This window comes from Rhincodon typus, chromosome 17 (genome assembly GCF_021869965.1).
Source record: "Rhincodon typus isolate 14 chromosome 17, sRhiTyp1.1, whole genome shotgun sequence".
In the NCBI taxonomy this organism is placed as follows: domain Eukaryota; kingdom Metazoa; phylum Chordata; class Chondrichthyes; order Orectolobiformes; family Rhincodontidae; genus Rhincodon; species Rhincodon typus.
In genome coordinates this window covers 9,671,360-9,694,063 of record NC_063348.1, presented here as the reverse complement: position 1 = coordinate 9,694,063, position 22,704 = coordinate 9,671,360, and the positions used below count along the sequence as shown (strand labels likewise).

The 22,704-nt window shown below is 43.2% G+C and overlaps 1 protein-coding gene across 1 annotated transcript in view; it reads right to left on the bottom strand.

Annotated features, from left to right (window-relative positions):
* LOC109937676 (dual specificity protein phosphatase 8-like) overlaps positions 1 to 22,704 on the bottom strand; it is a 112,773-nt gene that overhangs the window by 7,953 nt on the left and 82,116 nt on the right. The window contains exon 3 of the mRNA XM_020536180.2: positions 8,553 to 8,691. Within this exon, the coding sequence (XP_020391769.2) occupies positions 8,553 to 8,691 (139 nt within the window). The remainder of the gene's footprint in view (positions 1 to 8,552; positions 8,692 to 22,704) is intronic.

Below are 22,704 nucleotides of genomic sequence, written 5' to 3'. Positions count from 1 at the left end.
GGCGGGGAGTGGTGGGGGTTGGTCAGAAATGTCTGCCTTTTTCCCCAACCAAGGATTCCCCACCACCGTGGTTGATAGGACCCTCAGCCATGTCTGACCCATCTCCCATACTTTGGCTCTCACCCCTTCTCTTCCCTCCCACAACAGTGATAGGGGACCCCTGATCCTCATTTACCACCCCATCAGCCCCAACATCCAAAAGATCACTGGGACCATTTCTGCCACCCCCAGTGGGATGCCATCACCCGACACGCATTCCCCTCCCTTCCCTTGTCCACAGGGTCCCTTCCCTTTGAGACGCCCTGGTCCCTCCTCCTCCTCCATTTCCAAACACCCACAACACCTCCAAGGCACCTTCCTGTGGAATCGCAGAAAGTGTAATTGCCCATTTACCTCCTTTCCCCTCACCATCCAATGCCCCAGACACACGTTCCAGGTGAGACCACATTTTACCTGTACTGCACTCAATCTAGTCTGTTATATTTGCCGCTCACAATGCAGTCTCCTCCACACTGGGGTGACGAAATGCAGACTGGGCTGCCACTTTCCAGTTGCCTGCCACTTCAACACACCATTGTGCTCCCTGGTCAACATCTCTGTCTCAGGCTTGCTGCAGTGCTCCAGCAGAGCTCAATGCAAGTTGGAAGAACAGCATCTTATTTTTCACTTGGGGACACTGCAGCCTTCAGGACTCAGTATCGACTTCAATAATTTTAGGGCCTGAACATGTCCTTCCATATTCCTTCGGCACTCCCACACCCCAGGCTGCTTTCAACACAGCCAAAGCGTTTTCACCTACTTATGGTCCCCATCATCAGTTTTTCGTTCATCCATTCCTTTATCTGCCTATGTGTGTGTGTCTCTCTCTCTGGGTTTCATCCCTGCCCATCAACCCACTCTAACACCTCTTCTTCCTTACCATTAATTCTAAAGTAGAGTCACTGGACTCCAAACTCCATTAATTCTGCCTTGTCTCCACAGATGCTGCCAGGCCTGCTGAGTTTCCCCAGCAATTTCTGTTTTTGTTTCCAGATTTCTAACATCTGCAGTTCTGTGTTTTATTATTATGGTCAAAGTTATTCCCCGGTATGTGAAGTGACCAGTGTCCTACCCCACATCTCGCTCTGAGAGAAAAAAAGTTAAGCAAGTTATTTTTGCAACTCTGACTTTTATTTTCTTTCTTGACAACCTGGGCAAAATATTATATCCTTCCCACCTTTTGTCCTGCCGACACTGGCTGGAAAGAGATTTTTTTTGATGCTGAGAGAAACAATTGGTGACTATTTTATGTTTCAATGACCTTGAGTACACCATAAATTTAACGACAGTCTAATTAGGAGCGAAAAGTTTGCAGGATCACAAAGGGAACATGTTATGTCTTTGTCTTTCTGTTTGAGCTGTACCAGCCAGATGGTTAGCAAACAGTGGCAGCTGCTTGATTGTCTTCCTTCTCAGCCTCACATGACTGCCTGAAATCACCTGATAAGCTACTGCCTCCCAAACAGACAGTTGCAATGCCCTTGGAGCCCACCAGGATCTCTATGGCACAGAACAGTTGAGAGAAAAGAAAATGCCCATTGCGCACCTAATGTTTTTAAACAGGGTGTGCAGGTTGAGATCCCTGCTTTAATTTCAAATATCGCACTGTCGCAAACATCCATATCGAAACGCAACACTGCATTTGATAACATTACAGTAGCAATTGGACAAATTTGTTCTTGCCAACAATCCCACAAGAAAATGTAACAAAGCTGCTTGTCCATTGCTTAATCATTGTAGGGAAAGCCTTCAGAATTTTAAGAAACACTTATCTTAAGCAAATGTAAATCTCTGAATGTCCTACCCACAATTGCTGACACTGTATCTATCTTATCTAGCAACGCAGTGTTAGTACAGCACCCTAATGTATCATTTCCATTAGTTTCCCATTCATGGCATATCAGTGAGATGCCTCACTCTGAACTTTCCCTGTGCTGTGGTGGTGGCTTTGGGGGCAGAGAGGAATGGGGGAAGGGAAGAAGGAAAATTTTTGGAAAGAACTCCATGGGGACGGCTCCTTGACACGATCCCACCTCTTTACGTTCTTCGAGGGTTGGGAGTGGAGGGACGTTTGAGGCATTAAAACAAAATCTGGAATTGTAAACGAGTCTCAGTAATGGTACCATGAAACTGCAGTATCAGCAATCATTAAAAATAACACTCCCTCTCATTTACTGATGTACATCAGGAAAGGAAATCTGCTGCTCTGGTCGACATGTGACTCCTTCCCTCTGAAATGGCCTGCTGAGTCATTCAGTTTTATCTAACTGTTACAGAAAAGCCACAGTGGGAAAATAAAACATCAATGTCATTTGGTCCAGAAACAACAACAGCACCCTATAAAGCCTGCAAACGCATTTGTGTACTTGAGTAAGATGGATAGTCAAGGTACAGTCTGACAATCTTGCTCACTGAGTCACATGTGCCAGACACCACCATGACTATCCCTGGGTATGTCCTGACCTACCAAAGATGGCAGCAGAGTGGTAAACAGTCAGGAGGGAGTTGCCCTGAATATTTCCTTGGACATGCAATAGCATCACATTTGCTGAATTCCCTCATTACTTGGGGTTATTATTGATCAGAAACTGAACTGGACTTGCCACACAAATGCAGTACCTCTGTGAAGGTGAAGTATAAGGAGCAGCGCTCTGAAAGCTTGTGATTTCAAATAAACCTGTTGGACTATAACCGGTGTTGTGTGATTTCTGACCTTGCCCACCCCACACCAGCACCTCCACATCACCTACAAGATACAAGTCAGAAGTGTGATGGAATATTCCCCACTTGCCTGGCTGAGTGCAGTTCCAACATCATGTAAGAACTTCGACATGGTCCAGGAAAAAGCAGCCTGCTTGGTTAGCAGCACATCCATCACGTTCAACATTCACTCCCTCCACCACAGATGCTCAGTGGCAGCAGTGTGTACCATCCACAAGACGCACATGCAGCAACTGATAAAGGCTCCTTCAGTAGCAGCTTCCAAACTTGTGATCTCAAGCACCTGAAAAATAACAGGGCAGCAGACACGTGGAAACACTGCTGACTGCAAGTTCCTCTGAAAAGTACACCCCACCCCACCTTGGAACTACATCGATATTCCTGCAACGATCACAGAATCAAAATCCTGGATCTCCCTTCCCATCAGCACTGTGGATGTACCTGCCTCAGATGGACTACAACTTTTCACTACCTTCTCAAGGGTTTCTAAGAATGGGGAATAACTTGACAGCTATGCATATATCCCCTCAAAGAATAAAAAGACCAGAACTTGGAGAACTTAGCATGCCAGAAAAGTCTATAGCACACACTGGTGGGCTTGGACGGGGCATATGTATCACTACACTGAGGAGATCTGTACCATACCAGTAATACCAGGAAACATGCACACCACTGGAGAGGCATTTTTATGTCATGGGGAGAATAGGGCTGTTAATATAAACAGACACAAGGTGCTGATCTATGACTTCAAGTATAGAAGGGCTGCATGCTAAAATGCCTTAAAAAGCATTAAATGGATTCAGTCCCACCCTGACCTTCAATCCCACATTTGCCTCATACATTTAACAACATTTCAGAGCATCTCCTGATTCCAGCAAAACCTTCCCATGCAGAAATTGGTCACAGAAACATTTCATTCTCACAAATCTGAAAGAAATAGCAAGCATTTTTGAAGAAGCTGCTAATAAGCTAAACGAAACAAGCAATGATAATTTTTTTAACACCTAAAGACAGCATTTCTTGAAAAAAAACACAAATTAGTAACAGAAAATAAACTTCCTTCTTCCACAAGTTTGCCAGCATTGCAACCAAGCTAACAGCTGGAATGAAGATACAGGCTTACAATTGTGAGGTTCCATTCTATATGAGCAGTTGTTGTATTTGTGCTGTTATTTGGCACCAGATGTGCACACAATACTGACTAACACATTGATTATGTATCCTCTCAGCTTTGTTCAGTGGTGTAAAAGAGGTGCCAATCAACCAGCTTGGAAGAGAGATGGTGAGGTCATGGTAATGTCATTAGACTAGTAATCCAGAGATCCAGATCATATTTTCTTGCGGGCATGCGTTCAAATCCCACCATGGTCATTGGTGGAATTTAAATTCAATTAATAAATCTGGGATATAAAGCTAGCCTCAGTGATGGTGGCCATGAAACTATCACCAATTATCGTAAAGACGTATTCTTAATGTCCTTTAGGGAAGGAAATTTGCTGACCATATTCAGTCTACCCTACATATAATTCCAAACCCAGGTAATCTCTTAACAGCCCTCTAAAATGGCTCAGTGTTAATTAAGGATGGGCAACAAAATGGCACTGGTGCCTACATCCCATGATTAAAACATGAGAGCTCTTTTATGCATCTCTCCCAATGAAGGTAATGAGAAATGAATATTGGGAGAGATGAGCTGCCACATCTTGCTATTAGCTGCTTTCTACTAATACACAAAGTTAAGATCTACATCCCTCATCCCCACCAATAGGTTTGACTGTTAAAAGATCCAAATGACTAACTTGAAATGCAGAGCCTGAACAGACCTAATACAACAGAACACACCTAATAGAACTTGGGCCATGTGATGGTCAAACAGGCAGCGTGAATGTAATGTTAACCTCTCATTACTCCTGCACAATGTTCCATCAATGCTCTCTCATAGAACTACAGCGATTGGCAGACAGTCTAATGAATCCCACCCATGCAGTATCATCTCCAAACCAATTCTGTCCTTCCTGCCCACCGTTTTCATTTCCTGGCTAAGAAGAACTCCCCTCAGAAGAGGGAACAGATCCAATGTGGATAATTATATATTTGTGTTATCACTCTTGTGGTACAGTGTGCCACTGGCATGTTGCAGATCCAGACAGACTCACATGTTACAGTTAACTGGAAGACACAATGTCCAGAGAGGCCTGCAGTAAAGACAAGGTGTCAAATAAAGGTGATCCTAATGGCTGCTAATGGTATAGAAAAATTTGAAGTGATTGCACCAAAAGGCAAGCCATTGAGATCCGTTTCCCATCCCACCCAGTGCAGCCTAATGAAAGCTCCCAGCAATTGTTACTCTTCATGTATTAGTTAGATCTGTATTTAAATATTTACAAAGAATGCAATCCCAGATGAAAATGTCTCGCTCAGGGATGAAGGGGTCTGATTGGTAGAAAGTCTGGCAGATGGGATTTCCACGAGTATTTCACGACTTTCTGGTATACCTGCACACACTTGCTTTGGCCAACAGTGTGGAGCAGTGGAAGGACTTGCAGGTTGATGAACAAGCTGACAGGCTGTTTGACAAACTCTGCTTTTTATATCGCTGTAACAATCTCTCTACCAGCCAATCCCCACTTTGGTCCCGGGTGACAGGAGGATATTAGGGACTGCAATTAACAAATGGTATAGAGTGGCTACCCAGATCTACCAAGAAAACACTTGACAACGCTGCAGAATTCAGAGAATGGAGCCACAGTGGCAATGTCCAGGACTATTTGGCTTCAAACCCTACACCCTGTGACTCAGTGAAAAAGAGAGTTACCATTAGTCCGAAGCCTCACTATCATTTTATCGATTGATACAGAATTGTGATAGTACTGCAGTTGATGGGGGTTCAATTAATCAGGATGGGGGTTTGATACAATGAGGTGACCATTAAAATACATGGCAGACAGATTGGGGGAGGACTATTACGTTTGGATCCAACCATTCACAGTACTTCATGACACCCCCACCCCCAAGAACTTTATGTGGCTAGGCTCATTAAAAATGTAAAAGTCAAGATTGTTAGGTTTTTTAAGTAAGGGTGTGAAAGGTTATGGAAGCAAGTTAATATACAGTTCAAATATGATTTAATTGAATAAGCTGGAAGAACGCTCTGCTCCATGTTCTGGGGCAGAGTTCTTTGGAAAAGCCCAACTGAGTTCCCGATTGCTCTGCAGTTAGGTTAGGCCATCATCTTGGCCCCAACTGCATCAGCTGAAACATCCTCTTACCCTCATCCCAATGATTTCATTTAATCATATGACCCATACACCAGGCATTATGGTGTTAGCAACATAAAGACACAAACACGCACCTCACATAAGAAAGGGGAACATCATACCCTGTCATTACAACCAATTTCAAACTGACCCTTGCTTTTACAAGCCAACAATTAGTGCTCTCCATGCCAGCCACTAATTAACAGTTTGGGACAGTCCCTTTCTTTGGAGCAATTAGTCACACAAGATTGAGTTCTGCTCCCAAAGGGTCTGAAATTCTGCTTTAGTCACCGTCTAAACTCAGAATGTGATTCTATCATTGGAGCAAGTATAGGGTGACCAGCTGTTCAAGAGTCAAAACCAGGGCACACTGGAAAGGCTGGGCTCTCTGTCACGTGCTGGTTGACCATTCTGGGGTAAGGGCAGTTGAAGGCGAGAAGTCATCTGATAATGTCTTCCAGAATACGTCCAAACAGATTTGGCAACTTTATTCCACAAATTGTTCCATGGGCATCAGCAGCAGTGGGGCCGTAAAAGCCAAAGAGATGGAGGCAAGTTGGAGATGTCAATGGGGCTGTGCAGGAAGGGACACAGGTTCATTGCATGCAATGCAATCTGACTTGAGGAGTGTTTTACAAGAAAACAGGGATAGCCCAGTTTATACGTGACAAGAAGACAATAGGTGAAAAACAGATCATTTGAACTACTTCAAGAAGGTTGTCAGGACAACAGGACATCTGACTAAAAACTGTGACTGCCCTGTAAGAATTGTGAGTTCTGGTCAGCCTAAGGAAGTACCACCTCATCTGAGGCCGATGTAAAACTCAGCTTGGAGGAGGTGCGGGACAATACTTTGATGGAGTTAAGACTAACATTCCTGGTTGCTTTAGGAAGTGACTACATTGGTGGTACTTGACCGCAGGAGACCACATCTTAGTTCAGGCAAATTGTAGCCAACACCCTTCCTGTGGTTACCAGGCCTTTGTGGCATTGCCCCTCCACCATTTCATCATCTTCAGATACAGTAGAAAAATTGTTGAATCGCTCAGTGACAAAATCTTAGGGAGGGGAGGGTGGTTAATGAAAACTTGCCCATTCTTTTCCTGTTGAGTTTTCTTCCGCGGCTTAACAAAAACTGAACAAAAATCCGCAAGACGCTAAGGTGGGATTTGAATTCAATTCTTTAGATTTACTGGGTCAGGCCTCAGCAGCATTACAAGTTCAATAACTTAATTGCTTCTCTTCCATATCTGACTTTAACATGTGTCATGTCATACTCTCTCCAACCAAGGAGAAATTTTTTAAATGATTAAATTCCCTCTAAAAGAAATATGGTTTTTTTTGCCCTCCGTTCATCCATCCCTCTTGAAACATTTTTTCCCCTCTTTTGAGGCACAGATGTACTCTATCTCCTTCTCAAATGGTTGTTTTCATGTGTAAGTCATACATCGGGCAGGATAGTTTGTTTCATTCACTCATAGTATGTGGGTGGTCGCTGATTGGGCTGGTAATTAATGCCTGTCTCTAGATGCCCTTGAAAAGGTGGTAGTGTGCAGTCCATGTGCTGGAGGTAGACCACAACGCTGTCAGGGAGGGATTTCCAGGATTTTGACCCAGTGACACTCAGGAACAGCCATACTTCTTCAAGCCAAAATGGTGGGTGGCTTGAAAGGAAACTTGCAGCTGGCAATTTTCCATGTAATTGCCGCCCTTGACCTGGATGATAGGGATCATGGGTTCGGAAGGCGCTATCCAAGCACCGTTGATGAACTTCTGCTGTGCTTCTTGTAGGTATTAGGAAGAAGTGAATGTTTGTGGATGTGATGCTAATCAAATGGGCTACTGCTTTGCTCTGAATGATGCCAAGCTTGAGTGTTGTTGGAACTGCACTGATTCAGGCAAATTGGGAGTATTCCACCACACTCCTGACTGGTGTCTTGTAGATGGTGGACAGGCTTCTAGGAGTCAGGAGTTGCTCACTGCAGTATTCCTTGCCTCTGACCTGATGCTATAGTCACAGTATTTGCATGGCTGGTCCAATTCAGTTTCTGGTCAATGATAAACCCTACAATGTTGATAGTGGGGGATTCGACAGTAGCCATCAAAGACAAAACCTTCTGCTCAACTGACAGCCATGCACAGAGACCTCCATCTGTAGCCCAGCTAATTTTCCTCTGATTCGTCAGGGCAAGTTGTAGAACCTCTATCCCGCCTGAGGACAACAACACAGACCTGGGATTCAATTTAGGACCTTTCTGTTGCCTATGGATCCTGGATCAATTCACCACGCTAACAGGATGCCCTAACAAACACCTTTCACGAACAAACAAAGACTGAGCCCTGAATGTCTGCAATATCTCCTTGAAAATAAATGAATTTGCATCACTGATGGATTTAATCCGACAAACCTCTAAGCACATCTCAAACAGCATTGATCACTCTGCGAGTATTAATTGAAGGAAAGTTGTAACTTCTCTTTTTAATGTAATGTCGAGGACGTTCAAAGCCAGGATAGAAAGTGGCTGGAAACTGTACCTGCCAGTAGAGACACGTAGTGGAAGCAGTTCTCCAGTTTGTCAAGGAGTACAGAGGTGAAACTGTCTGATGTCAGCTTGTCTGGGTCTCGCGTGCACTGGTCGTAAAGCACCACTTCCTGCTTGCCCTCCACATCAATCTGCAAAGTTGGAAAAGAAGAGTGTTAGAGTGGGACACAGCAGGAGGGACACAGCAGACTGCTCTTTGTATAAACAGTGTTGGAGCTTTCAAAGCGCTACGATTTATTGCCTGACTGAAGTGGTTTGGAGAGGCGGCGGGGAAACTGAAGAGAAGTCTGGAAAACCACATCGTTCTAACAAGGACTTCCTCGCTGGAGGGTTCATTTCAGCACACCAAGATAAATTAAAGGGACACATTTAAACAGAGAGTGTGCAAGGGAAATTGCTGGAAATGTCCCACTTCATTAGTCTCCATTTGCCAAGCTGTCCACTCGTACACCAATATAATGGCCAGATGGTGCAATTTGAGCAGGTTTTTGAGTTTGCTTTAATAAAAGTTCACAGATATTTAGTTGAGTGGATATCTTTCACTGGCACCTTAGTGATCGAGTCTCTGTTGTGTAACCCGTTGAATGTTTGATGCACTGAAGGCTAGTTAAAGGGACACTATTGCTGTAAGGATTGGGAGTGTGGTAACGCTGTTGTTCATTGTTGGAGGATATATCCCACCTTATTCCCAGCAAACAGCCATCACAAACAGGATAAACTGAACCACCTCCTTCAGTGTAGTATCATTCTAAGATTCTGCTTTGTACTGGAGAGGATGCTTGTGCAGTACATTGGAGACAATTACAGTGTGGTGTGCAATGTTAAAACAGAAGATTAACATACAACGTAGGAGTAGGAGAGGGTCATATGGCCCTTCAAGCTAGCTCCACCGCGCAGCACAACCATGGCTGATCTTCCTTCTCATTTTGCTGCCCCACTCCCTACATCTGCAAATCCCTGAGGGGCCAAAAATCTGTCTTTGTCGGACATTCAATAGGGGCCACAATCATTTACAAAATATATTAATGACATCAATGATGGAAGTGATTGAGCTATCGTCAAGTTTATGGATGACCCAAAAATAGGTGGGAAGGCAAATAGTGAGGATTACACAAAGAGTCTGTACAGCAACATAGACATGTTAAGTTCCAAACTGAATTAAATTGGTAAAATGTACAAGTCGAAAATTTATAGTGAAGGCTCACTAGACTGGTTCCTGGGATGAGAATTTGTCCTGTGATGGGAGGATGAGTAAGTTGGGTCCTGGTTCTCTGGAGTTTAGAAGAATGAGAGGTGATCTCACCAAAGTGTACAAGATTCTGAAGGGGCTTGATGGAGTGGACACTGAGTGGTTGATTTGCTTAGCTGGGGAATATAGAACATGGGGGTGCCGTCTCAGGATGAGAAGACAAAAGGGCTGAGATGGGAGAAACCTCTTCACTCAAGGGATTGTGAATCTGTGAATTCTGGATCCCAGAATGTTGCAGATACTGCATTGTTAAGTTTATTTAAGACCATATCATGTAGGAGCAGAGGTAGGCCATTCGGCCTATTGACTCTGCCCCATACTTCAATGAGATCATGGCTGTTCTGGTAATCCCTAACTCCACTTTCCTGCTTTATCCCCTTGACCTTTGACTTCCTCACCGATTAGAAAGCTCGCTGCATCTGCCTTGAACATACTTGACCAACCAACCCCAACAGCCCTCTGCAGTAAAGAATTCCACAGATTCACTACCCACTGACAGAAGAATTTCATTCCTCGTCTCCGTGTTAAATGAGCAACCCTTTACTCTGAGATTATGTACTCCCACAATGGAAAATAACCTCTCCACATCTAACCTGTCAAGCCCCCTAAGAATCATATATGTTTCAATAAGGTCTCCTCTCATTCTTCTAAATTCCAATGAGTACAAGCCTGACCTACTCAACCTCTCCTCATAAGAAAACTCCTCGGTACCAGGGACTGACCTAGTTAAACTTCTCTTGCCTGCTCCCAATGCCAGTACGTCTTTCTTAAGATAAGTGGATCAAAACCTAACTTGTCTATGTTGCTGTACAGACTCTTTGTGTAATCCTCACTATTTGCCTTCCCAACTATTTTTGGGTCATCCACAAACTTGACGATTGTACAATCATTTCCGTCATTGATGTCATGATTATATTTTGTAAACAGTGGTGGCCCCAGAACTAATCCCTATTGAACATCTGACAAAGAAAGATTTTTGGTCTCTCAGGGAGTTTTGGAGTTACATATATAGGGACTGGTCACAGAAATGATTATTGAATCAGCTTCCACCACTCTTTCAGGCAAAATATAATAATTAATGGTTATTTTATGAATGATTTCAGCTCTAAATCTTTTGCCAATTACATTAAATCCAACTACATTACCTCTGGTTACTGATCCTTCCACCACTGGAAATGTGGTACTTATTGACTTGATCATTCACAATGTTGAACACTTCAATCAACATCTTTATCTCTATAACCTTCTGTAATCAGCTTGACAACTGCTTCTCCAGTCTGTCTATTTAACTTCAGTCTTTCAGTGTTCATACCATTCCAGTTAATCTACTTTACACCCTCTCTAACACATAGATATCCTTCCTAAGGAGAGAGGCACAAAAGTGGTTGCAATGTTCTAGGTGGCGTGTAATTAGCGTTTTATAGAAGTTGTTTGCTTTTGTACTGAAGGGTTAGAAATTTCTGTAGAGGTAGTAACCCCCCCCATTTGATGAAATGCTGGGGACAAGTCCTCCTTACAAGGTCCAGGAAGCCATTGTCAGACTTTATGGTTGTCAAGGATTTAACCTCCTGAGGTCATGCCTTCCATCACCAGGATCTCCTGCTTTCAATCGGATGACTGACAGCTCTCTAGTCTCAGCAGCGCCCATTGAGAGCAGTGGATGCTGCTGGAACTGCAGGAGGGTAGATTAGCGTGGGGGCGCAAGCGGTGGGCCTTGGGCATAAATTGCCAAAGCAGAAGGGCCATCCCCTCCCTCCCCAAGTCCACAGCAAGGTTATCACAGGTTACCTGGCACCCTGACAATATGGTATGACCACGTCTTGCTGCTGTTAAAATGCCAATGCTAGCAGGTAGGGGTAAGTAGTCATTAATTGGCTACTTAAGGGCTTTTAATGGCCCAAGGCAGGAAAGTTGCCCAATACCTAGCCCAGCAATTGGCAAAATCCCAGCAGAGGTAGATAAAGGGCGATAGGCATCACACCCCTCCAATACTTGCTTCCTGGATGTTAGGGGTTAGTGGTGAAAAATTCCTCTCAAGGGCTCTATTTACAAAGCTGAGGATCTCTAATGTCTTTTTAGCAAGCTTCTCAACTTGTCTTCCCACCTGCAGAGACTTAAGGATGGACAACCTGTCTCCAGGGTTCCATCCCTTATAAAATTACACTGTTTTGTTCATACTGCCACTCCTCATTCATCCTGCCAAAGTGAATTGCTTTCCACTTCACTAGGTTAAATTTCATCCACACTCTGGCCTATCTGCCCACTTTGTCAGTCTGTTACTGCCCTCTTCATTGTTTACTTCATTCCAACACACTCCAACATACCACAAATCCCTCACTTTATCACTCTTCAATACTCTATGTACTCCTCAGTCCAACACACTCAGCTATGCCTCATATCTTTCACCATGACACTTTCAAATACACCCCACACACCCATCAATTGAGCAGTCATCATTATGCTATAAGCATCATTTTATAGCACTGACATCTCTCCATTGTAGACTGGAAGTGAGCTGTGTGGGTCATAAAGTTTGATAACTGGGATTCAAATATTAAGTCAATTATATTTTGTTGCTGCCTGTCATAAACAAATGACTTTAAAAGAGGACACTAATAAACTCTAGATTAGCCACAAAAACCAAGGGACTGTAGTGACCGCAATGAGGTCAGCCAGATTGACCTCAGAGAATATGAGTTCCCTGATTGGGGCTGTTAATTTGATCCAATCAGGGACCCCTGGCTGACAGATATAAACAGGAGTGCCAGAGATTCTGTTCACTCTGAGAGCTGGCTCTGAGGGAGCTGGACCAAGTACAATGCATGTATAAATAAAGGGTGACATGGTAATGGGATACCAGCCTCTGGGGAGTTATCTCAATAACATTCCATGGAAAGGTCTGAACTCATATAAATCATGTTGAAAATTGTCCTTCAAGAAGAACCATCTTTTCAACTGTGTTCTAAGGAAATAGGACCAGGAGTAGGTTAACCAGCTCCTCAGATCCATTTCCCACATTCATTGAGAATGGCTGAACAGCATTGGACTCACTGAGACAACAAAGTGCAGGGCTGGATGAACACAGCAGGCCAAGCAGCATCATAGGAGCAGAGAGGCTGACGTTTCGGGCCTAGACCCTTCATCAGAAAAGGGGGAGGGGAAGGGGGTTCCGAAATAAATAGGGAGAGAGTGGGAGGCGGATAGAAGAGGGATAGCGGAGAGGATAGGTGGAGAGGAAACAAACAGGTCGAAGAGGCGGGGATGGAGCCAGTAAAGGTGAGTGTAGGTAGGGAGTTAGGAAGGGGATAGGTCAGTCCAGGGAGGACGGACAGGTCAAGGGGGCGGGATGAGGTTGGTTGGTAGGAGATGGAGGTGCGGCTTGAGGTGGGAGGAGGGGATAGGTGGGAGGAAGAACAGGTTAGGGAGGCAGGGACGAGCTGGACTGGTTTTGGGATGCGGTAGGGGGAGGGGAGATTTTGAAACTTGTGAAATCCACATTGATACCATTGGGCTGCAGGGTTCCCAAGCGGAATATGAGTTGCTGTTCCTGCAACCTTCGGGTGGCATCGTTGTGGCATTGCAGGAGGCCCAGGATGGACATGTCGTCTGAGGAATGGGAGGGGGAATTGAAATGGTTCGCGACTGGGAGGTGCAGTATGTCTTGATCTAATTGAATAGTTGAACATGCTTGAGGGGCTGAATTGTCAACTCCTACTCCTTCGGTCCTAATTTCTTTTAATGGCATTTCTCCTTTTAGACTCACAAGATTGAAACCAGACCTTGTAAATCAGGTAACTATAAATCTGCTGAAATGTTTCTAACAAGAAACTGCAGTTGCAAGGTTCTCAAGACACCACAGTGAAACCTCTTACTGAAAACCTCTTTTGCACAGTAACAGCTGGCATTTTTATAGCACCTTATTAACGCTATACAATATTCCAAACTCACATCATGGGAATAATTATCAAGCAAAATTTAGACACCAAGCCGCAGAAGGAATTATTTGGGTTGTTGAGCTTGGTCAAAAAGATGAGGAATGTCTCTAAAGAGGAAAGCGATAGAGACGTAAAGAGGTTTAGGGAAAGGGCTTCAGAGTTCAGAATCAGGAAGTGACATCATTGTCGAGGCAACTGAAGGCACAGCCAGAAAGAGTGGAGAAATTAAAACGAGGGATTTGCAAATCACCAGATTTGAAGGAATGCGGGTGTCTCTGTGTTGCAGAGCTGCAGAAGGTCATGGAGACAGAGGTGATGGAGGTCTTTGAAAACAGGGATAGGATTTTCTGCAAGTTAGGATTGAGATAGCAGAGTTTTGGATGTTCTCAAGTTTCCAAGGGCATCCTCTCACTCCCTTTGTTCATCTATAAGAGTCTCCCCTCAATAAATTTAAGTACTCTAGCATGGGAGCAGTGCAGTCTGGTGTACAACCAGCTACAGTACAGAAAATATTCTAGGTTTGATTATGCAACTTTAAACTTCAATTCCCAATCAATGCCAACTCTCTGGCTTAGTGTGTTAGCATAAAACAGATGGTAGCGAACTGGTAGCCATTTTTACATCTCTCTCAACACTAACAGCCTGTTTTATACTATTGGACAAAGTCAGCCTCTAACCTGATCACTTTCAGTACAAAACAGGACAGGACAGGACTGGGAATAGTTGTACACATATGCAAGACAGTTGGATGTGTATGAAGGTTCAAGATGTGTGTATGAAAGTATGAAAGGGAGGCTTGGCCTAATGGTATTACTCTAGACTATTGATCTACAAACCCAGATAATGTTCTGGCAACCCAGGTTTAAATCCTATCATGGCAGATAGTCAAGTTTGAATTCAACAAAAAAAATCTGGAATTAAGAATCTAATGATGACCATAAAGCCATTGTCAATTGCTGGAAAAGTGTATTCACTAATGCCCTTTAGGGAAGGAAATCTGCCATCCTTACCTGGTCTGGCCTACATATGACTCCAGACCCACAGTAATATGCTTGACTCTTAACTGCCCACTGGGCAATTAGAGATGGGCTATAAATGCTGGCCAGGCCACAATGCCCTCATCCCATGAACGCACATAAAAGATGGGGACAGGGAAATGATGCATTTGTTCACACTAGCACATTGCTTTTCAATTCCATGAGCCAAAAATAATGTAACAATTACCATCCTGCTTTTTTACTTCCCGGTCAGACATCTAAGTACAGACTAAATAAAAACTGAAAGAATTGCAGATGCTGCAAATCAGGAACAAAAACAAAGTTGCTGGAAAAGCTCAGCAGGTCTGGCAGCATCTGTGAAGATAAAAACAGAGTTAATGTTTTGGGTTTGGTGACCCTTCCTCAGAACTGTTCTGAGTTCGGGTCACTGGACCCGAAACATTAACTCTGTTTTTTTTCTTTACAGATGCTGCTAGACCTGCTGAGCTTTTCCAGCAACTTTGTTTTTGATCTAAATACAGACATTCGGTAAAGACCAAAAGTACACGAACTTTGTGCCTGGCACTTTGGTGCCAATGACCTTACTTTAAATTGGTTGTCATATCCTGCAATGGGTACTTGATGCTACTTTAATAATAGGCTCTATCAGGCAAAGCTGAATTGATAGCCTCTGGCTTGGTTATCCTATAGGGCTGCCAACTGTGATCAAATGTACTCCTGACTTACCTCTTCATCATTAGTTGGCCATCATATCCATCCTCCTGGCACACTGCCATCCAATTCAATTTGCAAAGCAAAACGACTCGTTAATTAATTACATGATGCTTGACTGTCAGCTAAACAGCATCTTATTCCCATATTGCCAATATTTCTATTTCTGGCAAAGATAAATGTGCAAAGAAAATTTCAATGTCCCAACAACATTGTCTTCGGGATTGAACACAGCAGTGTTCTAGAGATAACAAGGTGTAGAGCTGGATGAACACAGCAGGCCAAGCAGCATCAGAGGAGCAGGAAAGCTGACGTTTCGGGTCTGGACCCTTCTTCAGAAAAATTCTTCAGAAAAGTTCTACAGAATGTTTTTCAATTCCAGAGGACTCCAGGCCAATCTTGGAGGGAGCTGGTAATGATACTATCCTAATCAGCATTATAGTGATGCCTGGTTAAAAGAAAAGGCTCCTAGGTCCACAGGGAGGAGCTCACTACTTGCAGGTCAATACATTTGAGTACACTGTACACATGACCCTTATTTTGTGCAAAGACTCATTTTGCCCATTAAATCAGACAAGAGATTAAAGACTTCAATTGTCAGGATGAATTCTACATTTGCACTGTCAATACTGCACCAGCCAAGTGGTGCGTTACATCAGCACACTGTCGCCTGAAGTGGTACTAAGTCTTGATGATATGATCACCTCAATTAATGGCAAGGCTTCAATGACAGTGCTTAAACAGAGTGAAAGCCAACTGGTGTTCCTGCTCCTCATTGCAATCTTTACTGGTACATTATCAGGTGAGGGCAGAGTTGGAATTTTGCGAGTTCAAAGAGGCTGCTGGCATTGCTCAAAGCTCATGGATAAAGAAGTGTCACTGACTGACAAGACTTACAGGTGGGAGTGGGCAGCATGATGTGCGGGAATACACGCCAGAGAAGAAAAAATGAAGGGTAAAAGTGTATGAGTAGATGATAAAAAGACAGGGTGGGGCGGACAGAGAGAGAGAGAGACCTCTGCCTTTTGAAACAAGGCCTTTAGACATGACTCCAAACAAGATCCGCAGCATCGGTTCCATTGAGGTCCTGCCTCCCTCTGGCCTGAAATGTGGTACTTATCAATGAAGGCAAAATTCATGAGCCTTGCCATCCTGCAGCCTGTAATTCAATATATGCTTGTGTGTCAGCAGTTTGCAAAAATAAAATGAATGAACAATTGACTTTTCTTTTCGAAGAAGCAGTCCCAGCACAATGTCTTCCTCTGTCCTGTTCCAAGTCTCCAATTTCCTTCTGAAGTGGGCAAGACTCCAGAGTGTCAATGCCAGGTATTGTATGTGAATGGATATTTTAAAATATGAATAAATGATGGCTTTTTTAAAAAAAATACATATATGAATATATATGAGTGCACATCTGTGTATTTGTATAGATGCATTTTTTTATTTCAGCATGTTGTGGAAGCTAATGCAGTCTTCTCCAAGAAACTGTGTAGCTGCAGCATGATACCACAAGCTGCAAGTCAGTGAGAATTTCCTTGGGGCATCAACACAACTTCTTGTGGCTCAGTGAGAGATATCACATGTTGGCTCAGCTGAAACAAGAGGTGACATCATTGTCAGATTACCATTCCCATTAAAACCAGGAGCACAGCAATTGTCCAGGCAGGAATGAGGAGATGCCATTTAAGGGAGCATTATATGTGCCAAATCTAACGATGTGATGATCTCAATTAATGGCAAGGTGTCAATGATAGTGCTCCACATTATCTCTGTTGCAAGGAGTCACAGTTGCATTGTGTCCAGTGTCTCACGACTGCTACAACTGTGCATTTCTTTCATTTTCGGAAAAAAAATTACAGTTTATACTGTGTATTTCTTTGTTTAGTTTGATTTTGCATGTCTTTAATTTCCTATCCATCATTTGCAGGTTTCCAACCATGCCACAACCCTACCCTGTCACCTCCCCAGTCAGATTGGCTCCTGAGAATATGTTGTTTACCCATCCTTTCAATGGGCACGGGGTCTGGCCTAATCTGGGGAGGGCAGTGGAGAGACACTGGGCACGGGGAGAGCCAGCCGATATACAGCATGGATAATGTTAATCAGGCCCTGTGTGTTCCCCTGAATTGGTTCAAATTGTCGACAGGGAGGGAGGTCCAAGAGGAATTTTCCAGAATTTGTTCACCCTTCATCAGCCTCAGTTACCTTTTTGTACCTCTCACACTAGAATATATAATCTTCAATGGGGTGAGGACTGTTTATACTGCTTTGTGATGCACTATTCCTCACAATTGTGTGGGGCAGGCTGAATGGATTTCCCAACTTGTCATTCTGTATAGGCACTAACGTTTGAGAGAATACTGGTTCATTGCCTTCATTTCCTTAATATTATGTTAAGTCCTTACATACTATCAGAGGTCTCTTTGTCCATCTACAAGCTGCCCAGTGTTTCGACATTTTATTCAATAAGCACTCGAGTCCTACAGTCCAGAATAGGCTTGGTCTGATCTCCAGTTTGTTCTGCTTTAGCCAATCATGGATGTGGTAGCACTAAGAATGTTGAGCTTTGCCTTCAAGAGATAGAGAATCACCTCAAGTTCCTGCATGGGCTCACGATCCAGTGACCTTTATTGTAATCGTGTACGATGTGGAGATGGATATGGGTGGCTTGGTTGCCAGCACTTAAGAACCTAGGCATTCTCATGAATGGTCAATTGGATGAGGCATGGTCGGTTCCCGTTGAACTGCACGTTGGCGAACAGGTAATGCCCAGAGAAAGGGAGAAAAAGCACAACGATTGGTGTTCAAACAGCAGGTTCTTGCTTTTCCAGGAGCTTAGGCTGCAAACAGCCTACTCTCAAGTTGATGAATGTTAGGAAGTGCCAGCTCCATCCATCTCTCTTTGTGATTCTCTGTCTGAGCACTGCTATAGAAAAGAATTAGGACAGCAAACAGCAATTATATACCATCTAGAGAAATCCTTGTAATGAGCAGATTGTTTATATATCACGCTCTTTCTTTATTGTTCAGACATGCCAATCTCCTGATTTCGAGAGACTGCAGAGCTCCAAAAATACTACTTTGCAAAGTTGAATGTTTAAACAGTTCAAGCAAACCAAAAGTAACTAAATGAAGTCTGTGTGCTAAATACTTAAATAGATACATAAGCACATTAAAATGTAAGAAATGTAATGCGTGACACATGATCACAATGATGTTCACTATTTACTAAAAACTGGTCAATTATTTCCCTCAGTGATAGAATGTTCTAGTTATTTATAGAGCTGTGGAATGATAGAATATTTTAACTATTTATAGGTCGTAGCAACGATAATCTCTGTAAACAATTAACGGTGTTCTAAAGGGCTTTCTGAGAAGGGTTGGCTGCATGTTACCAACATTTGTACACATGTTGAATATATGAAAAATCCCAAGGAACATGAATCACAGTGTGATCAGCCACGTGAATGAACAGACCAGCAGCAAGAGGAACTGGGAGTCTTAAGTCTCACACAATGGCAGATAGGAACTGACATTTACGCATGTGTCTGATTTGTTTATTACATCCTGCATTGAATAGTGAGGGCTCATGCTTTCTCAGCAGATCTGCCCAGTCATCTCTTTATACTTTCTCGTTTTATTCTTCTCAAGCACAAAATATATCGTCCTATTTCCTCCATGAGTGCACTCCGAGCTCAACTGAAAACTTGTGCCACCTACACCACCAAAAACATCCCCAACCAGATCTCAAAACTCAAGAGTTCCTTGCATCTGTCTTTCCACCTTCCTACAGTTTACATCCTTAACATTACCATATCATGAATGCTCATTTTCTCTCTTACACTCGGGGGATGTCTTACATTGTAGCCTTAACTCTTCACAGTATTTAGGTTCCTTAACTTGGAAAGCAACAAACAGCAGGAAGCAGTATGCAAAGGTGTAAGTGTTTGAATACATTATAAGTATGAGCTGAACAGAAATTAATAGTTCTGCGTATCATGACAATAGCAAACATGTTTGATATGGCGTGTCGTTGACATGATGACACCATATGGTAAGAAATGAGTTTTTATCTCCTGAGGGTCAACAGTCTTGTCACTTAAAATCAGATCTACCAAGTACCTTGCCTAGTTTAATGAATACTTTCCATCCACTGTTACCTGGCGGCAACAGAAAATTGGAGCAGACATTGACTTTTGAAAATTAGAGCAGAACGTGTGATAGTGAACCTTCAGCTTGTTTCAGATTGCTTCTTTCTTGAGTCAAAATAAGCCCTCTGTCACTGTGCTTCAGTTGTGATACTAACCTTTGGCAATAGGACTTGCCAGCATCTGCTTCCTCAGCGCACTCTGTGCAAATCTGTCAGAGATTTCCGGAGGTGCTGAGGTGACATTTACTGCCAAGGGTCCAAGGAAGCCATCTTAAATTACACCAACATGATCTCACCTTGGAACGAAATCTGACTCTATAGTTTGAAACGGACACAGATCAATCAAATCATTCCTGCAGTCCAGCACTATTTAAAATTCGTTGGTCATGGCTTAGAAAAGTACCAAGTTTGATCCTTTGGTAGCTGATCTCAGCCAGTGCAAAGCATCTTCCTATCCTCAGGCAAAGGAGGAGGGGTTGGCAAAAATAAAAAAAAACTGGCTCTGGTTGTGATGCAGTAGACACAGATCATGTTCGTCACTGATGACTAATGTAAACCCAATCAGCATCCAGGACTTATTGTCTAAGATCTTGTAGAAAGAATGCTGGCCCATTGGTTCTAATGTTGGCCAGGAGTTATTCTATCCCTATAAACTATCAAGGCCCCAGATTTGATCATCAGTCGATGCGGAATTAGCTGATCACGGCTAGAGGAGCAATCGTTACAATTTATTCTTGCACCCACCCACTGCTCCTTGAATGTCCTTTCCCTTCCTCGATACCTCTGTTTTCTGCTTTCAAAGTCCATCAAAGGCCCTTTCTTTTGAATTATCTCCAAGCCCACTGCTCCCCATCCCCAGTGCGATGCCTGTTTTCTTGGCTTGCTCCAGTTTGATTTTCCCTCGAGTCACTCGCTGCCTTGTAAAGAACTCAAGAGTGACGGCCGAGGCAGTAAACAGGGAGTGCACTTGAAAAGAAAGTGAAGCATTTTCTCTGAAGCTGTGGTTTGTGCATATAAACATGTCATTCTCAGCAGAGGAGGGAAAACATTGGATGAAAAGAAAATAACTTGGAAATGATACTACAGGGAGATACATTTATACAATCTCTTTCATCACTTCAGGATATCACTAAGCTATTCTGCCAAAGCATTAGTTTTGATGGGTTTACCTACCTGTTGAAACACAGCAGCCAATTTTCACAAAAAAAACAGTATTGGCTCTCGATAAATGTTTCAATGGACTGTTTCAATGACATTTGTTGAGGTTTTACTACTGGCCAGGATATTAGGATTAACCCATGCTTTACTTCCAACAGTGCCGTGGGATCTTTCGCATAGATCTGAGACAGCTGATGAATTCTCAATCTAATATCTTGGCCAAAAGATAGTACCTCTGACTGCTCAGCACTCTCCCAGTAGCTCTGCAAGTGGCTGGCTCAGGTACACGGCTGCTACTAAGCTAATGCTGGACCCTTAAAACTAACACTCGAATGACAGTCATAAGGTGTTCAGTCATTGCTGCTGTAAAGGATAATTAAACACGAAACAAAAATAGAAATTGCTGGAAAAGCTCAGCAGGTCTGGCAGCATCTGTGGAGAGAAATCAGAGTTAAAGTTTCGGGTTGAGTGACCCTTCCTCAGAACTAGGAAAATGTTGGTTTATATGCAGAAGATAGAGTGGGGGGAGGGATTAAGGAGTAAACGATAGGTGGGAGTGGAGTCCAAAGAGACAGAAGAGTAGTTATACAGACAAAGGAGTGGATAATGAATTAAACACAAATTGGATTTCTGAAGAGCCACAGTATTTATAAAACCAATAGCGTTGACTTGGAAAAAAGTCCTGATTTCAGGGAATAAAGCCTTAGAAAATAAACTAATTCAGTTCAAATCCATTTCACTCTGAAATAGATTAACTGCATGGGTGACCAGACTATGGTGCGCAGAAGATTAAAAAGAGTAGTAAATCAACCAGATTTATACTAAAAAAAACACACACAGAAAACTGGGGAGGAGGGTAACAGGTCTTCCTGTCACTGCTCCAATTAACATTGAGGTGGGGGAAGATTATAGCTTTCCTGCCTCTCACTGGGCAATTAAAGGCCATTTGAGGGCCTATATCACCATTACTGGAATTCCATGGCAGGTGGAGCTGGGGCCAAATGGAAAACCCAAAAAGCAAACTTTTTCCCTTGCTGCGGAACCCCACTGTGACACTCCTACCCCCTCTCCTCCCCGACCTCCATCCTGCCCCCACTCACGGTGGTCTGGGTCTCTCACTGCTCCTCAGCCTGTAGGGGCTGTATTGCCAGCAAGCTGTCACCAGTCTACAACTGATGGCTGCCAACTTCTCGTTGACCAGCTGCTCTCAAAGGGCCTCTTCACTGTTGCCAACTTTAGTGGCTGACTAAGAATTGTCATGGTGGGCCTTGCCCAGAGGAGCCCAGTGGATTTCCTGCTGACCATCCAGCTGGCAGGCAAGACCCACCCAGTGCCTGAATTAAATACCGCCCTATGTGTCCGAAAGTTTTGAGAGAAATTACAAGTAATTTTTAAAAATCAGGAGGGGAGTGGAGTCTATCTTGCACTTTATTGGGACGCTTTAGTTTTTGGGATCCAAACGTTGAGATGGAAGAAATCTACTTATACCCGGAGCACGCACAAAAGAGACATTTAAGAAGCTGTGTTTTCTCACCACTGAATTGTTCTGAAGCTGTCTGTCTATTGGACCACTTTCTGTCCATCTGCTAAAGCCATGAAATGGAGGGTTTTGAATCAGTGTAACATGGACACAAGTTGCAGAGTTAGTGATTTGGATACTTGGAGCACTCATCTAATACTAAGAATGTAAATCAGAGGCAAGTTCGGACTCATTCAAGACAGCTTTTAAAAACAAACTCTCAACTTAAAGCTCACAGCTCCCAAGGAGACTCATATTCATCATATTACACTTACAATAGGGAAAACATTAAGGATTGTATTACACAATGACGACAATTTCTATACACATTACCTCCACTAAGCAAGAATCTTTTAGGTTTCTTAGATGAAAAAGCAAAGCGCTATTACATTGAATCAGAGATAGTAGGAACTGCAGATGCTGG